Here is a 27,823-nt window from a genome sequence, read left to right as displayed (position 1 = left end):
GACTACTGCAAAGTTCGTAGCGTTTTACTCCTGTTTACCCCCCCGCGCTTCACGGGATAAGAGACGCGCCGCACCTGCGCGCTCCTGTGTGCTGCCCCGCGACCCCCGTGGGGCTCCGGCCTGGCGGAGGGCGAGCGCGGAGCCGGGAAAGGGGCCGGCCCCAGGCAGAGCCCCAGGCTAGGCCGTGGGGTGGAGGGGCGCCTGCCCGGTCTCTCCCACGGCCACAGCGGCGAACTGGGTGCGGGAGGGCCGGGGGGAGCGAGGAGAGCGGGGCACGGCTCGCTGTGGGGCGGCCGAGCGGGGCGGAGAGGGTCGCCGGGCCGCTGCCTCGCTGACGGCGGCTACGAGGAGCCGTGTGCCGGCCCCGGAGCGAGCCCTGGCAGCCCGAACCTGTCGGTGTCAAACATAAAAGCAGAAGTTGTGCGGTCCCGCGCCGCAGCAGGTTGGGATGTCGGTCTCTATCCTTTCCTGTCACATGGCTGGTAATAGGATCCTTCATCTGCCACTCGGCACCTCGCCGGGGCGCAGTTACAGGACACATGCTGTAGGGCCTGCGCTTCCCGCACTTCGCGCTCGTCCCGGCCGCCCGTGACCGTCTCTGCCCCCGCAGCGCTGGGGCTGCCGCCTGCGAGCGCGGTGCGGACCGGCGGCCGCTGCCCATGGAACCTCCCGCCCTCGCCGCCGTCCTGGCCCTCTCGGGGCTGGCGCTGAGCTGCTGCCGCGAGCCCGTTCTCTCCGGTGAGTGACGCGCCGCGGGGAGCGGGAGGGGGGCGCGTTGGGGGCTGCTCCGCGACCTGCTGGCAGCGCTGAGCGGCGGCGGAGCCGGGCAGCGGCTCCCGGACTCCGCAGCCTCCCGCGGAAGGGCTCTGCCGCCCGGCAGCAGCTCCTCGAGGTCGCGACGACGTCCCTTCCTGCTCGCCGGGCCGGCGGACGGCTCGAAGCCGCTCATGCGAACATGCGGCGTGCGCCGTTCGCAGCGTGGGGGTGTTTGAGGGTCTCCTTGAGCTTGCTGAGCTGGGAGCTCGGAAAACTACATGAAGGCAGGAGATACGAGGAAGATGAGCAGCGCGTTTTTTTTATCAAAGTGGTTTGGTAGCTGGCTCGGTAGAACAGGGGCATATGCAGGGAGTGTGGGGTTCGGTTACACTGGGGAATGAAACGAGTGATGGCAGCAGGACAGCACCGGGGTGCAGTGCCGGGGCTGGGAGGGTGGTCGTCCCACCTGGCTGAGTGTGCTGCCCTTGCTGCCTTCCCTGTCAGGCATGGACCCTCTGACCCTTCAGGTTCTTGTTCAGCCAAGAAATCTGGGAAGTCTGAAGCTTTGCTACCTGTTAGGATGATTTTTCACTTAAAATTTCTCTGCATCCTTTTGTCCTCATCTCAGTTGATACTGATGATTTCAAGTACCACAATTCTCCTCTCATAAATGTTGGCCCAGCTTTGCAAGATCTGAAGTGGCTGTTCCAGATGATCAGCGTGTCAGCCATCAGATGTGTGGTCCTCATGTATACATTTTGCTTATTCTAATATTTGCTATTTTTTATAACATAGAATTCGCTCTACTTCATTTTGCCATGAACAAATACTTGCTCATCAAGATTTCGTAGATGCATTGAATTAGGTTTGGAAAATACTTACATAGACTTTATTGGGGGAAAAAAAAGCGCCTTTTACCGGAAAGAGAACTCAGAAGGTAAATTTTGTAACTTCTCAGAAGTTACCTGAAGTGAGTAAAACATGAGAGTATTTTGCGATAAGCATGTGGAGGTTTGCCTAGAGGGGGACATACCTAGACCACGTCTAACAGTCTCTTCCCAGTTGCATTAGGACATTTGGTGCATGCAGTAGGTACTCCTTCCTTTGCTTAAGTTGAAGATTTTCTTCTTGTAAGGTTTCTGAGCAGAACTGCAGACAGAACACTCTGTGTGTTACTGTGTCAGCAGACAGCATGACAGCAAGTGCAGGATGTGTCCCACTGTGAATGTTGGGTTCATAGGCTGCTGAGAGAGTTCTGTTTACGCACCTGCACTTCCATCCTCAGCCACGTTCTAACTGCAGGCACTGGCAGCCACTAAAGGGGACAAAGATGCCTGAGCACAAGCAGCTGGGGCGGGGTGGATAGAGGAAGAATATATAATGCAAAGGAGAATCGATCTAGCAAGCACTGCCACCTGTGTGTCTTCTGCTAAAGAACCTGGCAACAGTGCAAATCTACATTTCAGCAAGGACCTGTAATTTATATAGCATGTACGAAATGTGCAGAATTGCTAATCTGGACAAACCATACCTCAGAATCAACTTCTTGACCGTTAGTCCCACAGGACCGAAACAGGATCAGCTGGGTCAGGTTGCACTTGAAGCTAGCAGAGTTCTGAAATGACAAACATAAGTATTTATTCTGTAAGGCAGTTTGTCATATGGTATGATCTAATAACTATTCCCGTTGTATCAAATGCATGTCTTATGTTTCTTGTAAAATGCGGTCAAAATACATCACAGAATCATAGAATCATACAGACTGCGTTACACTATCATTTGCTAAGATAGGGGAGAAACTTTAACTTCTGGAATTGCCTTGTGAAAAATTACTCAAATTGTCAGAAATTAGAGTTAACATTCATTTGTGCAGGTTGTACTGTGTTACTTTTCACAGAATGTTTCTGCTTTGCTGTGTGATGTCTGATGGTTTCTATTAATCTAAACACTGACATTTGCAGCATTCAGACTTCAGTCATACTGCATTTCTCAAGTGAATCAGAAATCAGAGATGGATTGCCTAACATTAAAGGACTGTCTAAATTGGATGAGTTTTGTATTACAAGGCCAGAGAGATAGAAATGCCTTTGGCAAATTTTAGTTTCAGTGAACAAATGTTATTTTATATACTCAGTGCAAATGTTCTCACTTCTAGTTTCTTTATTTTTAGTGTTAATTTAGTTTCCCCATCAGAAATGTAAATGGTTATCAGCGTCTTTCTCCTTTTTCTGTTTTCTTTCCATTTAGCAATACTGGATCACCATGTCCTTGGTTTTCTTCCAAGCTGAGTCTTTCCTTTGAGCTGCTATCTCAGCCTGCTCTCACAAACCTTGTATCTCTTGTCACCTTTTCCTGCCTATCTCTTGCTGATTCAGGGAGGCACTTCTACTTGATACACTTTAAGCAATCATCATAGAAATATGAAAAAAACCCCAAACAAACCAGAACATTTCTAACCAGACAAAAAATGCACTACTTAGATACTTCAGCATATCATGCTTGTACATGCACGGAGCGTAACTCAAAATCCAGAGTTATGTGAATGGATTTAGGCAGGATGGAGCCAAAGAAGTGGGAGGGAGGCAGGGATTACACGCTGCCAGCTGCAAAATTTGCATTCTTTGTCATATCACACCATAATGGTTGTGCAATTGACCACTCCCTCCATCCACACAGCGGCCATGGCCCATCCTGATAGAATTTCCGAAGGGATTCAGTCTGCCACGCTTGACAATGGAACAACAGTTTTAAAACTTCACAGGGAAAGAAAACAAATGGGTGTATTAAGGAACAGAAATTCTTACGGGGCCACATCATGCATTCTTACTTTCAGTGATAACGAATCACAAGACAAGCGTGTTTGCATCTTGTGGCTGAGGACTAACCAGCAGCTGCAAAGCCGTGGCTAATATAGCATGTTTGTTTTGCATGAATAAAAAGAAAGAGAGGTACAAAACACATACTTTTAAGTATTAGAAATAATGGTAACTGCCTCTCATGCTTATATCCTAATTTGCCTACTTCCAACGTGGACCAGAAAAGCTCTAGCCAGTCAGATACTGTTTATGTGTGTATATATATATATATATATATAAATAAAAAAGGAGACGTGCTGAAAAAGTGGTGAGATTGAAGGTTAGTAATCAAAGTTTTACAAGAATAGCAAGTTCACATATATAACAACTCACATACTGCTGGGGAGTACAAGTATGGAACTCTACATGTCTGTACATTCCCAGGAATGTACATTCTTACAAGTAGCACTTGAAGCTAGCTTACAGAACAGATCGGTGCTTAAGTCGAGCTTTGATTGAATGTCATGTGAGTACTCACTATGACTAGTCTCTGGTTTGGACCAGTGCTAAATAAGACCCTTGTTCTGACCAGCAAAAATAATTGTATTTGAGGACTTTGAAAAATTACTTGTGTATGTCTGTGTGTGTGTTTGTGTCTCTGTGTGAGAAATGTTACTTTTAAACTACAGGCAGAGTACCCCACACTGCAAAGGAGAAATGATCAGCTAATCGAGTGTCCTTATAGGAGCACATCAGAATTTAACTAGCTGATTTACCAAATGGGGGTTATTGTCTAGCAATTCTGAAAATTGCAGTTTTAAAGAAAGATTGATCTTTCCTGAGGTATTTTCTTTATTTCCTATCAACTGTTGTGTTGTGGGTTTTTTTTACTGTTACTATGTAGGTACCCAAGCCTGATAGTTTTGATAAGGACTTTTGATATATTAGTATTAATTGGAATAGTTAAGTATTGACATGTGAGAATGCTACACTGATTTTTTTCTCTTGAGTAGGTCTAAACCAGCCTTATACTTCCCAAAAGTATTTATTTTGCATCATAACAATGCGGACTGAGATTTTTTTCCCCTGACCAATCATAGGACGGTATGCAAATGAAGCTTTGATTCAATCGATAAAACTGCATCTTCAAAGAAAACCATCGCACTGCTAAAAATATTTTTAATAATGACCACAGAAGCCATATTTGTCTCTTTGATCTCCTGAAGCTTCTTCTGGTTTTAATCAGTGTTCCCACATGAAGAACTGTGGCAACCTATGATAATAGAATCCCTATTCGCATCCATAGGGAAACAAAACTGTTCTCATCTGAAGAAGGTAGTTTGGTGTTGTGCCCCTTCCACCCGTGGGCCCCTGCCTCTCTTACTGCTGGGGTATCTTGGCGTAACTTAAGTGGTTTCTGTCCTTTCCTCTGTGCGTTACTCTCTCATTGAAGTGTTTCTGCTGTCTAATTATACCCTTTCAATCAAATTAGAGACTGCAGCATCTGGTTAGTGCCTGTAACTGTTGCCATCTGCACCTAGATACAGTGCTTTCATTTAAGGAGGAGTGCTTAAATTGCAGGCTGTGGCAAGAACTAGGAGAGCACTTTAGGTAGGCTGGAAATGACTTAAAACTCTGCTTAGAACACTATGTGAGCACATGCATCAAGCCACTGACACCTGGTCATTATCGGACCTGGCACCTTTGGTTCCGTATCCTTATATTCTGATTAAGCATTTTTCTGACTCTCCTGAAAGACTCAAGAAAAACAAGTTAGAACTGAGCAGGCACTTACAGCATGTAAATTCAAGGAACCTTTATTTCTTGCTCCAGCTTTACAGGACATTTAATATTCTGGCTATCACACCATTGTAATGAAACACAATATTTAAATAGCTCCCATGTTCATTTACCTTTCATTAATCTGCAGATATTTGAAAGAAAACTTGCTTCTTGTTTGGCAGTTTTCAGTGAAATAGTAACAAGTTTGTCATTTCACTCTCAAAAGCTACGTACATGCCCCAAACTTAGAAAAGCACTCTAAGAAGTTATTTAAACCACCCTGAAACCTCCATCTCTTCAGTTTGCAATTTGTAATGTCATTAAATGTATGTCTTTGTAAAACAGGGACTGTGAAGAATGCTCAGGACATTTAAAAGATTTCCCACTTGTCAGCCAGAAGAGTGTTTGACAAGGAGCTAGTTGGTTTTGTCTGGTTGGTTTTGGTGGTTGTTGTTTTGTTTTCATCTTATTGGTACAGAAAGGGCAGCAGATGAAATTCAAATGTTTATATTTTTTCTGTCCCTAGTAATGTGGCACAAAATGAGAGTTTCTCAGGTAACTGGGCCTCTGGCCATTAAGGACTTAAGAGATTAAACCCAATATTTGGAAGTCCATCTTAGAAAATCATTGGAAGCCAGTGCAGACTCTGAAATGTCAGTGTTTTATCGTCAGTGCTTCACTCAGTCAAAAAGTCAGTCTGTTATATTCTGCACTACCTTAATTTTTCAAATGATCCTAAAGTGGCGCCCATGTGGAGTGCAGGCAGCCATACAGTCCCAAAGTAAAAAAGGCATAAATGATCATTGTAAGGTCCCTACATCGAAGAAGAAACCGAGACAGATGGAAAAAATTTCTACTACAGCTGCTGTTTGATCTTCCAAATGTTGATCTGGCTCTAATAAAACTAATTGTGAACCTGTATCACACACTGAGCATTCACTCGTAGTGGACAACCATCCCCAGGCTTATTTTCTGTTTTTTCTTTCTAGCAGTTGCCACTCAATACGTACTGACCTAGACTCAGGATTCATTTAAAAATAGGAGTTATTTTTCTGTCAGCCATGGCACCTGATGTGTTGAAAACAAAACAGCCGTGACAACACACTGCTGCCCGTGTTTTCTCACTGAGGCTGATAAACGTTATCCTTAACAGGACTTGTTGGAACCCTCAAGCTTTTCATGGCTAGAACGACTGCAGTGGCTCTATTAATTGTGTTTGCAGATATCCCCACGCAGCAGTAGAAGCAGCAGGGTCATTAGGCAGTTAATAGAGTGAAATCATCACAGACGTTGATTTCGGTCACAGATTTGACACAAGCCTCCACTTCAGACTATGTCTGAGACCCAGCTGACTGGGATCTTAGAAACATGAGGAGGTTGGTGACTTCAAGATTTGAATGATCACAGCTTTCTCCATGTCCTGTCTAAAACTGTAGTGATTTAATATAGGCTTGTGGTTGGTGGGATAGTTTAAACTGAGCCTTGGGTGCATGAACAGAAACCAGGTGACAGATCTGTCAAGCTCGAGGAAGCTGTCAGCTCTGGCCTCCACAAAGCGCCTGTTCTTCCCGTGCTGTCTGCTGTTTGCAGAGGGCTTGGGTACAGTGCAAGTTCTGTCACAGTATACCACGGTCTTACAAATCTTTAAGGAACGAGGCTTGATTAAATTCATAGAACTGGTATTAATTTCCTTGAGTCACAGTTCTGATGTTAGATTCCAAGCAAAGGGCTTCATAACCTAAAGTAACATGTCCACCAATATAAGGCAATTGGGTCCACTGGGAGGCAGAAAAATAAAGGAGAGGTGGCTGGTTTTAGTAGTTTTATCCTCCCCCTCCCCAACCCCTTTTACATAATCATAATCTACCGAAGAGAAATAAGGTGATTTGAGGAATCCCAAGAGTTTTACCAAGAGCATTCAGTCCAGTAGTTTCTGACTGTTTTATTTAGATGACCTCTTCTGGATTAGTTTTGTGCAGACAAATCTGGGTGACCTTCTTTAAGCTCATCTTTTCATAGAGTTATTGCACCAGTGATGCAAGAGGAAAAGAAGGATAGAGGTTCTAACCTCCTCCAGAATCTCTTAGGACTTTTGTCTTTGAAGAACAGCCTATAGATTTGAAATGGAGAGGACAATGGTCCGTCTGCAGATGAAGCATCTGCTTTGCACCTTCAGCACATTGGGAACAGTAATTTCATAGTGAGATCACTAGGGTAGTGTCTTGGCTGTCGTGCAGCAAAATATGATGAAATCACTATGTATGATGAATAGAAGAATTGATCCAAGATATTGAATAAGCTGAGATGTCTGTACCTGTGTTACTAGGAATTTTATAGAAAACAGTACAAAATTTATCTCAGCAGGTCTCAAAGCTGATTGTTCAAGATAAAAGATTTGATTTTTTAAACGCCAATATTTACTTGAAAATATTGCATGCCAATGCTATGGCAAAATTATTAGTAATCATTAACAAAATGAAAATTCCATAGCAAATCCTTGCACAAAAAGTGTGTGTTTCATTTGGTAACAGCTGCTACGTTGCAGAACTTAAAGTTTTAATTTCAGTTTTTCTGCGATAATCAATGATTTAATGTGGTATCTCACTGCCTCCTCCTTTCACATCTCGACACTAACAAAGCCAGGGGAGCTTCACTAAACCCTACTGGCACATCTTTCCTGAACCTCTTGGTAATGCTAAAGGACACAGGAGGCACTCTTACAGCTCCCTGTTGTCTTGGGAGCAAAGAACTGCAGCTAGAGGAATGAAGAGAGCTCTGAGTCTTGTGCAATGAAGTTTGAAAAAACCAAAATATATATATATGTAAAAGCTGGCATGAAAATGAAAGGCAGTTGCTACTGCAAGTTAAAGCATGGGCCAGTCTTAGCAGATATTCAAATGGGCTGATGTTAATTTCAGTTTAGTCTGTGTGCCAGGTTACATTCAGGTATTGTAGCATTCCTTGCATTTCTAAGTAGATGTTAGTACATATTGCTTCTCATTTAGAATGGAGAAGCAAAAAGGTAATAGCACTAAGCTGAAGTAGGCACCTTTTCTGGATTTATTTATCCCTTTTCACAACTGCTGCTTTATACTGTATGTTGTTTTGTGTATCCAGTTTGATTATGCTTTCCTCTCTCTTCTGCCAAATTCACCAGCTTATATTTTTCAGCTATGACATAGAAAAACTTTTACATTACCTGCAAAGCAAGAGAGGTGTTGAAGAAAGTTGCAAAACTGTGGTGACTTCAAAGTGTTGTTTTTTCATGTGCTTATGCAAAGATCTGTGGTGGCCTGAGTACTGAAGACCCAGATTTGCATTTGAAAGTAAATGTGTGTAGTTCACCTGCATGGCTGAGGCAGCCAGGTAAATTACAGTAAGGAGGAGTAGTGACTTGAAGCTTGTTTTTGTAAAATTAGATAGCTTTCTGTCCGTGAATGATAGCAGTATACATTAATGGCTGTGCAGACACCTATGTGCCTTCAGCAACACAATTCCATTTAATAGAAATCCCAACTTGCCTAGGCATGAAAACATGCAGTGAAGGCACAGAAACATCAGCTTTCATGTGCTGTGTAATAAAACTGTGAAATAATCGTTATAATTGTACCATTCTGCTGTTTGTGGGCCCAGACTAAACTAATTTCAAAGGCACGGTTTTAATAATACATCTCCCCTTCTCCCACAGGATTTCTAAATAAATAAAAGAAGGTGTACTGTTAATATCAGGTTTAAGCAGGTCTCTGTAGCCTTGTTTTCTGAAGAACATTTAGTGCGGGACACCTGAGATGAGCACACTCCACTTCAGAGCGCGCTCCCTGTCCCCCGGGGCAGCAGAACATCTCTGCAGCTGTTCCTGGTTTCTGCTATCAGATCAAACAGAAGGTTGCACAGCCTGCAGTTAGAAAGAAGCATTTGTGACTTTCCCCAGTAATGCTACTCAGTACAAATCAATGCTTATATATAATGAGCAGTTTTAACAGTCATGAACTGTTGTATTTGAATACTATTTTAAAAGCAATGCATGGATGATAAATCTTACCAGCTATTAATGATAAACAGAATGGCCTTATTTATTACTAATTACGGTGCGTGCTTCTGGAAGATGATCACAGAATCACAGGCTGGTTGAGGTTGGCAGGGACCTCTGGAGCTCATCATCTTATTCAGTGCCTCTCTCAGGCACCATCACCTCAAGCAGGCTACCTAGGACCATGCCCAAATGGCTCTTGAATATCTCCAAGGATGGATTACACCCTCTCTGGGCAAACTGTTCTGTGCTCTGTCACCCTCGCAGTCCATAGTTTAATTAAAAATGTTTTGCATTTTTAGTAAATGTAAATTTTTTCATGCATATGAATATTTGATCAGAAGATGTCATCAATAAAACACTGCAAAGCCAGGCAGCATGAGATTTGTAGTTCAGTTGGGAAGGGGATAGTGTACTTAATGACTAGAGAAATCATTCTCTGCTTTGATTTCTGACTTGCTGAACATTAGGAAGCTAGGAAAACAAACATAAATGGGAGAAAATGTGAGGCACAGGAATGCTGACCTGTAAGTTTTAATCTAAAAGCATAAATGCTTTTGTAGCAAATCACAGTATCATGATTATACTGTACCGAAGGAGGTCCCTTTCTAAGGTAATTCAGGCCAAAGAAAAAAATGCCTAAGAATTTTTCAAAATCAGGATGTAAATGTTTGCAAGATCCATGCCTACAAAGTCTTTCACTTTATAAAGTTCAGATATTCACAATTTTAGTTAAACTGGCATAAGATTATGGGTATTATGCTGACAAGTGGCAGGCTGATAACATCATCTAAATTTATTCTTTGAAAATTAACAAGATACAGATTTATTCTAATGAGTAAAACATGGGGAAAACAGTAAAAATGTAGTATACTTGTCCAGAAAATGCATGTTAATTGTATTAAACACTCTTCAGACCTGTCTTATACATTGCTTAGTAAAGTAATGAAATCATAATGTCTTCAATAGCTGTTTGAGAGAAAATTTAGATCCCAGACAGCATCTTTAGTTGCCTAAACAATGCAGGAAACATATTAGTGAAAGGAAACATGGTCTTTTGGGGAAGGGTTCGAGGCTGAGGGAAGAACAACCAAAAACAAAACCTACATTCATTCTTTCTCTTTGTCCATTTCTTCCCAGAATGTTATACAGCAAACGGGGCTGACTATCGTGGCACTCAGAACCAGACCTCCCAACATGCGGGGAAACCTTGTCTGTTTTGGAATGAGACCTTTGAGCATCCTTACAATACTTTGAAATACCCCAATGGGGAGGGAGGGCTTGGAGAACATAACTACTGCAGGTAAGAAACATCTCATTGCTACTAATGTTGCCAGTATACTCAGTGTTACTTTAAGCAGTTGACACAAAATTAAGAAACTTCCTGTTACACAGTGAAGAATGTCAGAACCATGGATATCTAACAGGTTTTGGTTTACCCTGGATCTACAAGAACCATTAGTAGAATAACTTTTTCAACCCAGCTCTAACTCAAAGTCCATATCATATATCCAATCTATAATTTGGCATGATGAAGAAAGACTAGAGATTACTTAAATGAAAAGGTGGAGATAATTAAAAAAATGATCCAAGTCAGAAGTACGGAAGCACTAATGGGTGTCTGTAGAAGTCTCTGGAACATGGTTTTTACCCTTCCCCAAAAGCCTGGTTCTGTTATACACGCTGTTTCCAAGTCTTGTGCTTATGAAAGTCATGTAGTCACTAAGAACTCTCAGTGAGCATAAGCTGTTTATTACTTGAATTCGGAAGCTCAGCTGTCAGTGGTTACAATACCAGCTCAAAGCAGGACAGATCCACTCTCATTTCCTTGCCTTCTAGAGAAGTTCTCTGTAACTAGGGATAGAACTCTGAATGGAACTTCAATAAGAACTTCAGAATTTAGAAGCCAAATAAGACCCTAACTTCAGAGATGTTTAGGCTCTGCAGGCTATTTTCAGCCTGCAACATTTAACTTTGTTGTGCCTCAGGAAGTGACGTGCACTTCTGCCTTTGCAGGACTGACCAGCTAGGTTTTTATGCCCACCTGTACCCGCTATGGAAATAGGTGGGGAATAACGTGGTAGACACATTCCTTAAACAGTGATAATCATCAGCTCATCTAGGATGCACAGAAAGTTAAGTGGTATCTCTTGCTTACTGGGTAATGGGAGTGGAAATGTTTAAACCAAGAGATTAAGACTTGAGTTACCTGGGGCATAGCAATAAAAGCTCTAGTGTTTCCTTCATGAGAAGGTTCAAACACACCCCAGTTCTCCTGGAAGATGCCTTTACTTAGCAGGTTATAGCTTTCTAGGGTGGAGCCTATACACTTGCCACCTTCATGTTGAAATGGTTTCACTGTAAGCAGTATAAATCAGGATAAATGAGGCAAAATTAATATGGAGGAGTTCAGCACAATTGCTGTGTCACAAACATAGGGTCCTACTTCTCTATTCAAGAACTTTTCCGTATTTAATTGGAAATAGACATTCCAGAAAATCTGACAGAATCAGAGCCAGCCAGTTCATGGAGCGTAAGAAGGCACAGAAAAGAGGTCTTGTGACATGCGGCAGGCAGGTGACCACATTGATGACAGCACTCAGTGGCACTTCCAGTCTATCTGATGACTCAGGAGGGTATTTCTACTGAAGAACACTGGTGAAGGACAGGGAAGAAAAGGACTTACTCGGGACCTTTTGCAGTGGCTATGGCAGCGCTTCAAAAATAACACTGTTCAGTGTGTTGCACCAGCGGATTGTTTTCAGTCATAGAAGGGGAAAGCGTTATTGCCAAGCTCTGAACTGACCATCTTTTTGATCAATTCAGCATCTTACAGAAGCAAATAAAAACACGCCATCTACAAGACAAACTCTGTAGAAGCTGGGAAATCTCTTTAGAAAATGGCCTGGAAAGCAGATGAGCCCATTGAGCTGCCTGGTATCAGATCCAGATTGGCACGTTAGCTCTGGGAGGACTGTCTCCCTATCGAAAGCATTTCACACCAGCTTCGCAGCCTGCCCATGTCCAACACCACCAAATGCGTAACAATTCTCATGGCATGGAAGGAGCTGTGTCTCTCAGTATGCTTACTAACACAGCTTTTTAACCTTCATCTGCTAGGTGTTAGATTATCCTCTCTGAGATGGAGTTTGAGTGGAAGGTTCACCATTTCCTTCCTTATGCTATATCACTTGGCCCAGGAATATTCTCACAGCTGTATGGAATGATGATCCTAACTACCAGATGCTTTTTAACTTCACATTCTGTTGGAAAAAAGGCTTGGAAAGTCACAGTTTTAAGAGTGTCAGAGCATATCTTTAGCGTGCAAACCTTGTTGAGACCTTTTGAGTGAAGATTGCGCTGTTTTAGCTCTTTCTCTGCCATTCATTTGCATGGTGACAACGGACAAGTTGATCTTTCCTTCTCTGAGGCAACACATATCTCACAAGGCTTTCTTAAGGCATCGTGCATTGCTTTGAGGCTCAATTTTAGGGACAACATTTGAACAATCTAATTTTACACTTAAATCATTAATCAGAAGCACATTATCTCTCCATGGGTGGTCATTACTTGTATTACTTTGTTTACTGCAAGACACCCTGTTAAGATGGAAATGCCTCATAATGTTCCACTAAACCTCATTTCAGCCATAACAAATCTGTGCGGACTGAAGTTTTTGGAGATTTTGAAGGATGCTCAGTTGTTTTCCAACTTACATGCTTTTGAGGTTCAAGGCAAAGTTCTCTGCAATTTCCTTGCATTTTGTGTGGAGTTCCATTACCTTGATGCAATTACAGACATCTGATTTCTATCACACAGGTGTTTTCCATGCAGGTGTGTAATTTCCAGTACAAGCTTTCCTTGATTTTAGTCTTTTACTTTCTTTAGCCACTGGAAGCTCTGCCATTACACCTAAATTCCTAGAACACTAGTCTGAGGCTTTCCTCCTTCGCTATTTTTACTAGTCTGTTTGAAAGCGTAGCCAGCAGCGTTTTAGTCAGCTACATTGAATTCAACTCACCAATTGTCTTCAACATTCTGTTATTTGACCAAAAAAACATCCCCAGCAGTTCTGAAATGGCATCTCCCACAAAGAGTTGTTAACGTGCCCAAATGACAACATGCAGCTGAACTGACACTTCGGTGTAGGGGGGGTCTCATTAATAGAATTCATGCCAAAGTACATGATAAAAAGATGGCAGTTGGCTCTAGTTACAAGAAGAGATTGCATTTCAACCCGATTGGCCAAAATAATTTATTCTCTTAAACTGATATTTTCATTGTGAATAGTTTTCTAAAGTGTGTGTAGAAAAATCTTTAAATAACCCAATGACTAATTAGGAATGATATAGGAATGTAAATGATGCTGCAACAGCAAAGAATAGCTATGAACACGTAAGGAATTATCTCATCCATCGATATATCAGTTCAGTGGAACAGATTTATTTAGCTTTGCTGAAGGAGAAGAAAAGACCTCAGTCTTTCCCAGAAGACTTTCTGGGATGAGGAGTCTGGACTATTTTGTACCAAGCCAAAAATGAAGGGACCCGTACACAGGATGTGGGGCTGAAAATGTTCCTTTCAATGCTGTCCAGATAGCTCCGCACCTTTAGACTTAAAGAAAAAAGAAGTTAAGTTTCAGACATTACTAGCGTTTTATGCTTGGTATGTACTGTAATAACCAAAGTTACCTGAACTCCCTGACCACTTTTGCATTTTTCTTGGTATGTAAGTCCAACAGGTTAAATATTCAATAGGTATTAGAGCAAAAATAATGATGACACTGAAGCTTACTAAGATTTATTTTTATGTGGGTTTTGACAGTATTTGATGCCTTTTCACTCACTGTCTCTAATTTTTCTCTTTTAGGAACCCTGATGGAGATGTCAGCCCATGGTGCTACATTGCAGAGCATGAGGATGGAGTATATTGGAAATACTGTGAGATTCCATCCTGCCGAAGTAAGAGCACCATGCAGGTTTTTTTAGGCCTGCATCTCTTTCTAAGGGATAACTTACATGTAAACTGTTAAGCAAAAGAGTAGTTGTCCTTATGTAGACATACTTCCCATTGGAAGAAACATATTTCTTACTTGAGATTAGGAAAACAAAATCAAACACAAATGAATCTAAAGTGACTTTTTACTTTGCCTACGGTTTTCTATTTTCACAAATGTGAGGTTGTGATTCACATTTTACAAATACAGAAGCGGGACCTTAAGTTGTTTGACTTTCACCTAGATGTAAATACAGATTAAAGAGTCTAATTTAAATAACACAAAATCATTCAACACTCTGATACTCATTGTTCAGAGGACGTCTTACTCTGATTTTTCTAACATACCAGGTCCTATTTAGGAAACATGACCCTCCTAATTAAGAAATTTATCTTGGTCTAAAATGAAAGAATTTGCATTTTCTTTAAAGACCACAGATGTTAACAAATTCTCTGGATATGGCACCAGTAAAAAAGCTGAAAGGCAAATTCTCTCCACTCCATTTGTTCTACACAAAGGACCCTTTTAAAAACAGCCTCACTCATTTTCTCTGTGGTGGGGAGCAGAGGATTTAAACTTGGACACTTACTTGCACAGATAATCCAGACTTATATTTACAAAATGTCCTTTTGACCAGTAGCAGCTGCTTCAAGCATTGCACTGAAACTGGATACTAGAAAAAGGAATTGCAGCAATTTAGAACAAACTGTACATAGCAAGCCCATCCAAGTCTTAATACAAACCTCATGGCTTATGAAGCTGTGTAAGTAAAAAAACTTGTATTTTTTACCAGATTTTCTGTTTTCAGTAAGCATGATGCTAAATCGCAGGACCATCAAAGCCAACTTGTAAAGTGCATTCTACAAAACCCACATCTTGTGATGGAGCAAGAAAGCAATTTTGTAAAAACATCCTATTTGAAATTTTTAGAGAAGTAGAAAAGTTGTGTTATATAAGCTTGTTTTGCATAATTATATTCACTACTAGAAAAGGCAAGTATCTGGAGCTTAATTTACCTATAAACTATACCCACATAATACCTCTACAATGCAAACAGCATGAGGTGTCTTGATTGCCTGGACAGATTTGCATGCAGTGATTCACTCTAGCAATAATGAAGAATCTACAGTCAAGAGTTTTTTGTGATGAGTATGATTTCACATGATTATATCATGTGTCTCGTTCACTAGTATTTATACATAACACTAAATGTTTCATTCAGAAATGTGTTCTGGCATTCTGCGTGCGTAAACACGCTATACAGAGTTCAGCAGTGTTAGAGGAGGATGAATGGGCACAATCACAGCAGACAGTGGTAGTTACGGGAATGGACATAAAATAAAAGGCAAGAAGCAGCACTGAGTCCTAAGAACATGTGCGTCTCACATGGAGAATTCAGAACTGGATGCTTTAATGGTTTGTTTGCAATGTTGCAGCTATTCCTGACTTTTTTTGGTCTCTTTGTTAGTTAGGTTAGGTTAAAATTCAAAGGAAATAACAAATTATGCTCCCAAAAGGTAAACGATAGACTTGCTGTCCCACTTAATTGCATTTTCATGTTTATGTCCTGCATGAGTCTCCTATTATAAACAGATTGCATTACTGGAATAGTGTTTCCTGCGTGGAAAGCCAGGGAGGTTATTCAGAGCGGCATTGGTCACCCTGTAAGATTGACCTGTGTACATTTTAACACCAGAACACTGAGGGGAGCTTGCACAATGGCTACTACCAGTGCAAAAAGCTAGGAGGCTCTTGAAAGACAGCTGGATGAGCATGGCTGGAACAGGGTTTTGAGCTCAAAAGGATGAATTCCCTGATTTAATACATGTGCCTTAGCATATATTATGCAGAAACTCTGATGTTTGCCAGGACCTCATTATGTCAGATGCTGCTTAAATGAAAAATAGCATGTTTGCACAAAAGAGTTGACCTTTTAAGCACAAGTGAACAAATAGATACAAATGGGTGAAGACAGTGTAAGAGTAAACCATCACTAATCTGTGTGAACAGTAATGGCAGAACATTGACTATCTCTTTTGCCAAACTTCTTTTATAGGCTAAACATTAAGAGCAAATTAAGGCAAAAGATGATGTTGGAAATTTTAAAATCCCAATTTGGTTTGATATAGTATGAACGAGGAGAATTTTATTCTAACATACTAAAATATTGTTGAAAAAGCAGTAGTTTGTGATTGCTGTGGATCTGATATAAAAGCAGCGTTTGCCAATTAGATCTTCTCCAACTCAGGTTACAAATGATCTCCCCTCTACTAATATGCTTTATACTATAATACGTACTCTGATTACTCTTTAGTAGCAACTCAGTGGTGTCTTGGGTTCAGGACCAGCCCACCAGTAGCCATACGAAGAACCGGTGTATCAAAAATCACAGGAGTAATTTTTGTTGTTTATTGCTCCAGCTCAGAAGAGTGTTTAATCATATATTTGATGTGGGACTACTAAAGTGCTTTTAGCTGAGCATATATCCTTGGGCTCATGTAGTTTATTGATTTGATATCAAGGTAATTTGAAGAGCTGGGCACTGGCTTGGAATGTACTGTTCACTGTTGGACTAGATTGATGCTGCTTCTGTTTACTCCCAATCACACGACACTAATTTTGTTTGCTAGAAGTGAGAAAGTTGAAATGATACTGGGACACCAGAGAGACTAATTAGCTTTGGGATGTACCCAAATGGTATGCTTTAGTTACAAAATGTAAGAATTTTTAAATTACTCAGTCTGGTTTCTTAGCATGGAACATGTTGAGGTACTGATCCCCTGGAGACAAGGCTGAAGGGTCTCACCAGCTCACTTAAAAAACAACAACAAACCACAACCCCCCCATATAATATGTGTTTTTAGGAAATCCCAGGTCTCCTAGGACAATGAGCTAGGATGGTTCACTAGGAAGCTTTTCTTAGGGCTGTGAAATCACTCACTGTGCAAAAACTTGAGAAACTGAGCTCTGTGAGAGAGATCTGCCCAGCTGCGCTCAGCTGGGCTGGGGCTGCAAGTGGGGATTTCCAAAGGTATGTTCCATCAGGCTGCGACTTGAAGTCTCAGTACTTAAGACTATGTTGCTTCAGGGTGTATCCAAGCTGTAACTCCACGCAAGTATTTATAATTGACATTGTATCATTCTTAGAAACCAAAATTATTTTATGAGCAATATTTGAAGCAACAGTATCTAATTATTTAAAAAATATACATACTTGAGTATTCTTCCCAACTTCATTAACTCTTCTTCATAGTACTATAATCATCCTCCTTGAGAGTGTAATCATATACATGCCAGTATATTTGCTGGTCACTAAGAGATGTGCTGACCTTCTTCCTCAAAATAAGGAAGCTGCCTTAGGCAACTCAGCAAGCTGTCCAACAGACCTGTGAACTGCTCCAGATGTCAGGCTGATTCACCTTTTAACGGTGAACTGACATCAGTTTACAAGCTCAGTATATAATATTCCAAAAGAATGGGGATGACACCATCTCTGTTAGAATTAGACATATAGAAGTTCTGAATTCAAGGCATTATTTCAATGGCTACTGCACATGGACATGTAAAAAAATGCCAGAAATAGGCCTTCCAGAATCCAAAGAGGAGATGCTTTCAGGACTATGGAATACAAGACTGCTCAGAACAAAAAGCATAATTGCATTCTAATTGTATTTATGTGAAAGTATACACAAAAATACAGAAGCAGTTTACTAACACACAGGTTATCTGATGGAGAAAAAGGCCACCTGTACAAGAGATGGCTAGTTCAAAAGGAGCCCCAAACCAGCTAATCCACATGCTATTAGGGATCAGAGGCTGCAAACCCCCAAACACAGCATTTCTGCCCCCTACAAACTATTGGTAAATCAGAAACCTGAAACAGTGCTGTGCCACAAGGTGTTAGCAAGAGAGAGTTCTGAGTTTACTGGGTACTGAAATAACAAATGCCTGAATAAGTAAAACTCTGATATAGTGCTCTGACTGCATCACGTTATACAGAATTGTGGAGGTTAGGTGGACAAAGAATAATCCTTGTCAATCTGGCAAAGGGATAAAAATTATCTGACCACAGAGCTAGTAACAGATTTAATTTGAAGTACATCAACAGATATGACAGGTAGGCAAGAGATACTTTTATGCCATTAGTACAGCACTATGTTGTACCCCACATCCTCTCTCTTGTAGTCACAGCTAAATTCCAGTGGTTCGATGAGAACTGCAAAAAAACCAAAATATAACCAGAAATGAAATTTTATGCATGGAAGGGGGAAAACTCTGACCTCCCATAGTGACCCAGGAGCCTTGAAGTGTTGTATTAGTAGAGTATAAATAGATGTTTTGTTAAAAAAGTGATATTGCTCACTTTGAATCTCTTTGTACATACCTTAAAATATGATACTTCGAGTTCATATCAGAATTTGAGGTTCAAATATTAGGAAATTCCCCTATATAAGTATGTAGTCCCTCCCATGAAACTTGCCAGACTCCATCCTAAACCAGTTTAGGTTCCTTTCCTCAAATATCCTGTTTAGAAAACTTCCAGAACCTCATTGTTTTGAAGATCAGACAGAAATCACATTGTTTCATTTACATAGTCATAATATGCATGATCATAGTCAAAAAATCCCACAAAACCTCTGAACCCACTGAATGCCTTTTTTTTTTCCAAATCGTCTCGATGAAGAGAAATAAAATGGGTATTTATCCTGACTGTATTAGTGCAGCTTCCAGAAACCAGCTACAGGGTATTGCAGTTATATTGCTAAGAAGATAGGATGCCATTTCACCACCTGTCATTTATCCCTGGGCATGTTTGGAAAATATGACAAGGAGGTAGCATAGAGTAACATTTCCCATACTGCAAAATCAAGACAAGAACATGTAGAGAGCTGCTTAGTAACCAGGGAGAGCATAAAGTGGTCTGTGTTTTGGAAGTTTCCAGGCACACCTTTAGAATGACTGTTGTCTATTATTCTTGCCAGTGCCGGGGAACCTGGGGTGTTACAAGGACCATGGGGAGCCACCACCTTTGACTGGCACCAGCGAGACCTCCAATAAACTGACTATCCAAACGTGCATCAGCTCCTGCCGAAGTCAACAATTTAAGGTGATTTCTTTTATATATATTTACAAAATGTTTTCAAAGACAGAAGATGGCACTATGCCTAAAGCTCTCTATCTTATTTCTCCTGCTGCTTTTTGTTACCTTTAGGAAGCCTAAGGTCTCACTCTTATCCTAGGGGTTCTAGCCCTCCCTCTGCATCTGGAGAAATCTGGGCAAACGAACAATGAATAATGCCAGTATTGCAGGAGAAAGTATGCTTGCTTGCTGCAGATAGGAGTGATAGGATGCCCTAATTGCCCTCTATTCCATCTTTCTCAGTAGTCTTAAGTAGCATCCTGACAGCTCAAACAAAAACAGTTTGTGGTGGGACCTCTGACCTCTGACTAATCATGCTTCTTCAAAACACACATATTCTGCTGTCAGCTTTCTTGCTCATACAACCTCCTGCTGTCATTCCTTTAAATATTATCCTCCCCTTCCTTATGCATCTTTGTTGTCAAAGTTTGCAGGCATGGAATCAGGTTATGCTTGTTTCTGTGGAAATAATCTTGACTACTGGAGATATGGGGAGGCAGCCAGTACGGAATGCAACAGTGTTTGCTTTGGAGACCATACTCAGCCTTGCGGTGGGGATGGCAGAGTCATTCTTTTTGACAGTAAGTATCGAAACAGGCTCAATTTTTCCCAAAGGAGGGGCCTCAAATGATCAGCAAATTAGGGAAAAGGGTTTAAATGCAATGAAAACTGTTGCACACAAACCAGCAAATACCCAAATTCAGTATAAAGTAAAGCTACTTTCCCTTTATGCATAAAATTGCAATCCATTAATAATGGCTGGCAGGTGCAGGGAGGGGATTGTCCCCTCTGCCCTGCTCTGGTGAGACCCCCCTGCAGTGCTGGTCCAGCTCTGGGTCCTCAGCACAGGACAGACATGGACCTGCTGGACAGGGGCCAGAGGAGCCACAGAAACGATCCGAGGCTGGAACAGCTCTGCTGGGGGACAGGCTGAGAGAGCTAGGGGGTTCAGCTGGAGAAGAGAGGCTCTGGGGAGACCTTATTGTGGCCTTTCGGTGCTTAAAAGGGGCTGATAAGAAAGATGGAGACAGACTTTTTAGCAGGGCCTGATGCGACAAGGCAAGAGGTGGTGGTTTTAAATTAAATGAGGGGAGATTCAGGCTGGACATGAGGAAGGAAGTTTTTACACTGAGGGTGGTGAGAGCCTGGCCCAGGTTGGCCAGAGAGGTGGTGGATGAACCATCCCTGGAGACATCCCAGGCCAGGCTGGACGGGGCTCTGAGCAACCTGAGCTGGTGCAGATGTCCCTGCTCATGGCAGGGGTGGCACTGGGGGAGCTGGGAAGGTCCCTTCAACCCAAACCATTCTGTGGTTCTATGTGAAATAGCTCTTCCAAGAAGTGCCTGCTCAGGCAACTGAGTCATGCTCCAGAGGTTGTCTCTTCCTTCCCACAAATGGTACTAACTCAGCCATTGTAAACAGCATGTCACGGAAAGACTCATTCAGAACTGCTCTTACCAGAGAGCAGATACACGATCAAGCGAGGCACCTCAAAGAAAATTTCAATTGACATCAACTTGTTTTTTTTTCTTAAACCAGATGAGACTTGCTACAACCCAGTTAATGCGACACAATGCAGCGTAGTAGAACTGGGACAGGGAAGGAGTGTACTGCAAAAGTACAAACAAGATAGGTTGCTATTATGATCATCGCAGATTTCATAACTTCTAATACATAGAAATTCTCCTTTCTGCCCTTCAGTATGCACACCAGTGCCAGCTGTGTAACCTCACAGGTTGATGGTATGAGTACCCAGCTGTCTGGCTGTACTACAGGCTCCCAGTATAGCTGGGAGTAGTGGAAAAGTTCATAGTATGCATGGATATATCATTGCTTCTCAGATCTCAAACCCCTCTGATGTAGAAGCTACCTTTTAAGTTGAGTTATAAGCTTTCTGGAACTAAAAGCAGCATCATTTTTCCACCTTCTGAACACAAACTTCCCATCTCCTTACTCTAAAACTCTGGTTCCTGGATAGTAAGACAGAAAGACATCTTAGTCGAGACAGGAATTAGTCACTCTACTTACTTCCAAATTCTTCCCAAGATATGAAAAGAAGGACTTGCATGTTGCTTTCAATGTTGAGATAGCAGGTAGCTTCACACTTCAGCATCCTCTGTTTCTGCTCCTGGTCTCCCAAATCCTTGATGGTTAAAGACTTCCTTTGTAGCTTTCATTTTCTGGTATGACTGAGGGCTCAGCGAGATGTTACCCTGAGGACCTGCATCTTCTCTGGTAAACAGCAAGGGACAGAGCTATGGCCAGGGGAGAGAGGTCATCCTGGTCACTGCCACCTGTTTTCTCTTGGTGATGAGCAACACCTGCTTACCTCATTCCTCTTTTCCACATTGCGTCACAGCCCCAGAACCTTCACCCCTGATCCCTCTGTGTGTGTGTGTGCAGTCTTGCTATCTCTATCTCTCTGTCTCCCCCCCCACATCAACCTTATGTGTTTATGGGCTACTATCATGGCCTAAAGCTGTAAAATTCAGACCCACAACACAGAACTCTGCCAGCTGTGGAAGGAAGTGAGAGGGAAAGCATTTCCATTCCATATGGGCAGTGCTGTACTTTGTTAGGCATCTGTGGAGCACTAGTCAATGGCATTCGCAGTTAGTATCGCTGGTTTGAAGAACATCTTGTGATTCAGTACTTACAAACAGCAGAGCCAAATGCAGCAATACCTGTAAGCCAGTTGCAAAGAGGAGATTTGATACCTCAGTGACAAACTTCAATTCAATCTATTCTACCTTTTCAAAAAAATTCCATCTATTTGATTAAATCGCCAGCTCTGTTAGCACGGAGTAAATGCCAAAGACAAATTCCTCTGTGAGGCTTAGGACCTCTGTAGAGTCTTTCACATTCTTTCTATTCTTCTTTCATATTCTCTCCTCTGTAAGTCTTCCGTGGTGCAGCACTGAGATGTGAGGTTTGCTCAGGCCTTGCTCCAGAAAAAGAGAGAAATGTTTTCACATGATTTTTCTGGCAGACATGCTGCTGCTTGTTCTTGTTCCCTTTCAACTTCTGTTTATTAAAGCTCGTTCTCAGAGGCCTGTGAAAACCGAGACACTTCAAAACACTTCCTTTATTTCCATTTTCACAGGCCTCTATTACAGGGCTTTAATTAAGCTTTCAGAGAAAAGAATTTAACTTTGATTCTTCAGCCTATGATATGGGGATTGATGACTCTGATCCAAACAGTTTAGTCATGAAATACATTATTTTTTATATATATATATATTATATTGTGTATTTAGGGATATATAAAAATACATACATATGCATATTCCAATATACAATACATTTTTAAAAATATATATGTTTATATATAGATATGCATCAAATCAGTTGGCTGGCATTGGAGTTTCTCTCTGGATTAATTGTTAAATAAGTTTGCAATGGGTATCTGGATAGTTGTCAAGAAATATAAAGATTTAGTGGGCATGTACTTGTTTTGAATGTAAAAGGTAGCAAAAAATGAAAAGATTTTCTTTAGACTTCATGACAGGATCTTTTTCAAGTTACTTAGTGAAGGTAAAGTCAAACATTAATTGACAAGATCAAAAGACACGATACTTAAGAAGCGCGTATAAATGGCCACAAAGGTGATTAAGGGATAACAGCATCATTCACACAAGGAAAGGTGGAGTGATCTTTGATTGTTTAGCCTTGAGAAAAGAAGGCTCAGGGGGAATCGTTTCAATTTGTATAAATGATTGATGGGAGGGTATAAAGATGAAGCCAGACTCTCCTCAGTGTTATCTAGTGAATAGACAAGAGGCAACAGGCACAAACTGAAATACAGGAAAATCCATTTAAACTTAACAAGGAAACCCTTTTTTATGGTGAGGGTGACACTGGAACAGGTTGTCCAGAGGGGGTGCAGAGTATCCATCCTTGGGCCCGACTGTCTCCAGGGGTCCATTCCAACCTCAGCCATTCTGTAAAGATTTCTTTTTTCAATTTGATAAGGCTGTGAAGGAATTTCAGTCCTTCACCACTGAGAGGTACAGTCACTGATCCACTTGTCTGCCTGATGGGGTGGAGTGGGAGTTCCTGAATCAGCTTCTGCCCTGGTCCTGCAGGGCTGCAGGAATGGGAACACGGTTACATACAAGGACAAAGGGTAGTCGCAGTTTCAGGATTAAAACACAGGTCTCAGAGCAGTGAGACAGGAGCGTACCCCAAGTAAATGCAACTGAACAGCTGTGCTCCCAGTGCTGTGGGAGGTGGAGAACACCAATCTGCCAGATGTGCAGCCTGCAAGTCTGTGCCTGCAAGTCAAATTTGAGTATTAGAACACAAAATGCTAAAGCTGTGCATAATGAATGTATAACTTTTTTTTTTTTCCTCCTCTCTCCTCTTCTTTTCACAGCCCTTATTGGTGCTTGTGGAGGGAATTACACTTCTGCTACAGCTGTGATCTATTCCCCGGATTTTCCCGACACATATGGCACAGGCAAAGTCTGTTACTGGACCATACAAGTTCCAGGAGCATCTCAAATCCACTTCAGCTTTGCCCTTTTTGAAATCAAAGATGCTACAGATATGGTGGAATTGCTGGATGGCTATACCTATCATGTTCTAGCTCGTTTTAATGGAAAGAACCGGCCTCCCCACACCTTTAACATCTCTTTGGACTTTGTCATTTTGTACTTTTTCTCAGATGAAATCAACCAAGCTCAGGGATTTGCTATCAGATACCAAGGTAAGAGGCTAATGTTGCTGTTTCTACCTTTCAATGAACTGTTAAAGCATTTAATTCACACAGGAGATTTCTGAAGTGGGGAAAAAAAGAAAAAGGCGTCAATATTTTAACTCGTGCCTACAGGTGTTTAATCTGTCTCGTTGCCACTGCTCAGTGGGTAAAAACTTTGCTGAAATTTCTGTCAATTTGGAACACTTCAGTTAGCTATGTCATAATAACACAATTTAAATTTTCAGCTATTCAGTCCTATACATACCTGCCTTTAAAAACAGATTGGAAAATGACAAAGCTGAAATGAACCAGTAGTCCATTTGCATATTGGTTCATCTTGGCTCTTTCCAACAGTCTATTCCACTCAGATCAGGTGTCATCAGGGGAAAACATTTTAGTCCTTGAGTTGTATCTCCTGTTATGATGAATAATTCGGTTCCAGGAACCTCAGCTTGGTGAAGCTTGGCTTTTTCGGGCATCAGACATAACTTGATTATTTGACTTCTCTAAGTAAACCAGAGAACAGCACGTCTGTTTGCAAGCACAAAACGAAGTCCAGTTACACCTGTTCAGAAATGGTTATTGTAATCATACTCTTGTGTTTTCAGCTGTGAAGGACAATGTGCATCAAAACAAGATTCCAGTGAATCAGACCCTTTCAGAGAAGATAAATGAACAAGCAAACCTCAGCATCAATGCAGCCCGGTCATCAAAGATACTTTATGTCATCACAACCAGCCCAAGTCATCCTAGTAGCTCCATGCCTGGTAATACTACAAGAAAACATGGAAACGGGAAAAATGTTTTGCCAAGGCACAATCTAGAGTCACCATTTCTTTTGCCTCCTCCTCCACATTATCTGATCCACTGTGCCTCTTTAGTATGATTCATTTAGTCTAATTGCCGCTAACTGTGCTGTGCCCTCATTACTTTTCAAAACTCACTTCTCAGCATAAATAGTCAGAAATAGCGTGAAGATGCATATCGTTGCAGCTGGGCCTGGAGCACAGTATGGATGCTGCAATAGTTCTATAGTGCATTCCAAACCTGGAGTGTGAGGATGTGATTGCCCATGAGCTGCGTGTCCCCAGAGCAGCCAGGCTGCAGAACCGCCGAGGGGTCTGTGTCCATGTGCTGGCACTGGGCCCGGGCTGGTGCCTGAGTTACCACAGCTACGTTTAAGCTGCCTCGTGTTAAGCTAGCTTGGGCATGCTGTCCTAAGATGAAACTGCACCCTTGGATTTTATGCAATTATGGAAATACTGTTAAAATGACGATGAGCAGTCAATGCCCTGATGAAGGGGCATTGGGATGGAAGGAACTTAGGCTTCCTTTTTTTGTTCCTTTGAGCGTCATCGCTTCTGAAGGTGATGACCTTTATTCAGTTCTCATAATTTGAGGTCCTTGCAAAGCTGCTCAGTGTGCTAAATATCTCAGAGTTACATTCTAGTGCTGTCCCTTTTCCCATCTTGCCATGCTATAGCCTCCCACTGCAAGATTATGAAAGTCCATGGTGAATGAAAAGGTAATGTAATGTAGAAATCCCCTCCCTCTCTTGTCTTTTACAGAATGGACAATATATAGTCTCACAGCACTGCTCATCCTAAGTGTTACAGCCATAATAGCAAAGATATTTCTCCACATAACCATGAGGTGAGTATGGACCAAAACTGTCCCTGGAGCCCTGACGTCTCGGCTCTGTACCAAACCGGCTACACTTCATTCCTCTGCCTTCTGATAGTGTCAGATTGGTCATATTCAAAACCAGCTTATATATTATGTATTTGTGTCCTCCTAAAAGATACTAAATAAGCACACTTTTAAACTTTCTAGTCTGAGAGGATAGTGTTTGCTGCTAGAATATCATCTCTTTTATTCTTGTTTTGACCAGATTTGTTTATTAAGGAATAAAAAAGCTTTCTCATACAGATGATGTTACATAGCAAAGAGGAAGATGTAATCAGACATCTAGCTTTGGTGGGAAGAGTTCAAATTATGATAATACTTTGTGGGAAAAACATTAAAACCTCATCCCAGATCAGGGAAATGGGAGAAAAAAGTTAGTTATAGGCTAGTTAATACTTATTTTCACAAAAAATCACAGAAACTAAAATCTGTATTATGGTCTGACATTTAACCAGTTTGGGTTTTTTTCCTGCCTGTTAAAGCTAACATTTTATTAGTATATTTCTCTACACTTATACCAAGTAATTTTAATATCCTCTAGATAGATACTCATTGAATGAAATGACGGGTGAGTTATCAACAAACCATAAGTGTTGAATATTATATTTACATACCACAAACAGGTTTAAATGTACAAGGAAATTCATTTATATTAACAGCAATTAGTAACAGAATATGTACAGTCTTGTTAGATTGTCACTGCTTTCATTAGAATAAGCAACTAGTCTAGCAACAGAATGCCTCTTCATTTGGTCAAGAAACAAAAACAAACACACTAAAACTTTACATAACTATACAGGAGGCAGAAAGAAGAGGTGTCAGACATGCAGTGGAAGCTGCTGGCGTTACCAGTGTGGCAGGAATACAGACACACTAATAACAGCAACCAGCACTTAACGGTGAATTAACACTTGTTTCCTAGATCGCATCAGATCCCATCCACAACTGAAACAGACGATTCCAGTGAGGTTACTACTGCTGGCGAGATCTGGAGTATATTTTACCAGCCGTCCACATCAATATCCATCTTCAAGAAGAAGCTTCGAAGTCAACAAGATGACTGCAACCCGCTAGTGGGAAACTGAAGTGTCTTTTATTTTGCAAGAATCAATCTTCTTAAAATCAAGGTGACTTGGGAATATTTTTTTTCTCCCAATCTCATACTTCTGTTCCAAAAAGTCCATTTCCAAAGGCCTTTGAGTGATTATGCTTATGTGTATAACTCTGGGTTGTACAAACGACAACAGATTTAATTGTGGCAATAGTTTTTAAATATCTGGTGCTCATCAGATCTGTAGGGCTGTTAATGACTGCCGTTAAACCAATGCACTTAAAATACACGTAAAACCTGTAAAATTCAAAACATCCCATACCCCTGACAAAAGTAATTTGAAAGAGGATCTGCAGGTCAAGGACTCATTGTGTTCTGCTTTCCTGTACCACTGTATTGTATCTGGCTACCTTAGTCCCTTTATTCTCAAGGCCAAAGACAGAGGGAGATACAGGTAACTTGTTCAGCTGCCACAGCAAACAGAGCTTATCTGCCTTAATGTAAACATGTCTAAATGGTACTATACAGTAAAATGGGAGCCAAAGACTTTGAGACTGCTTGCCCAGTGCTCCACTGTTTCTACATTTTCTGTTCTGACAAGCAGAGATGTACAAATAAAAAAAATCAAAACAGATTCAGGAAGCAAATACTCTGTGGAGCATCAGCTGCAAATGTGAGTTTCGACGGAGTAATGGTCACCAAGTCAAGGTCTGCACAAGCAATGAAGACTTTTAAATGACTGTGTCTCTCACCCATTGATCGTGGTGATTTTGTTCATATTCACAGTGATCCTGAAGTCCTGCATTTGTTCTGGATGTAAGCCTAAGGCTTCTTAAAGGATTGTGCAAAGAAATTGTAAATCCACCGCATATTTAAACAGTGAGGCTG

General features: G+C 41.4%; 1 protein-coding gene across 1 annotated transcript; it reads left to right on the top strand.

Annotated features, from left to right (window-relative positions):
- Window positions 1–659: 659 nt before the first annotated feature.
- On the top strand, window positions 660–26,969 carry KREMEN1 (kringle containing transmembrane protein 1; the record flags this gene model as incomplete). Its single annotated transcript, XM_080355306.1, has 9 exons — window positions 660–738; window positions 10,504–10,666; window positions 14,233–14,324; window positions 19,342–19,466; window positions 19,927–20,080; window positions 23,875–24,207; window positions 24,807–24,965; window positions 25,767–25,851; window positions 26,807–26,969. The coding sequence occupies 9 exons, from the start codon at window positions 660–662 to the stop codon at window positions 26,967–26,969; spliced, it is 1,353 nt and encodes a 450-aa protein (XP_080211432.1).
- Window positions 26,970–27,823: the final 854 nt, after the last annotated feature.

The sequence above is a fragment of the Nesoenas mayeri genome, assembly GCF_963082525.1.
Source record: "Nesoenas mayeri genome assembly, chromosome: 17".
Classification (NCBI taxonomy): domain Eukaryota; kingdom Metazoa; phylum Chordata; class Aves; order Columbiformes; family Columbidae; genus Nesoenas; species Nesoenas mayeri.
The sequence above is the reverse complement of the archived record's forward strand: the minus strand, read 5'-3'. Positions and strand labels throughout refer to the sequence as shown.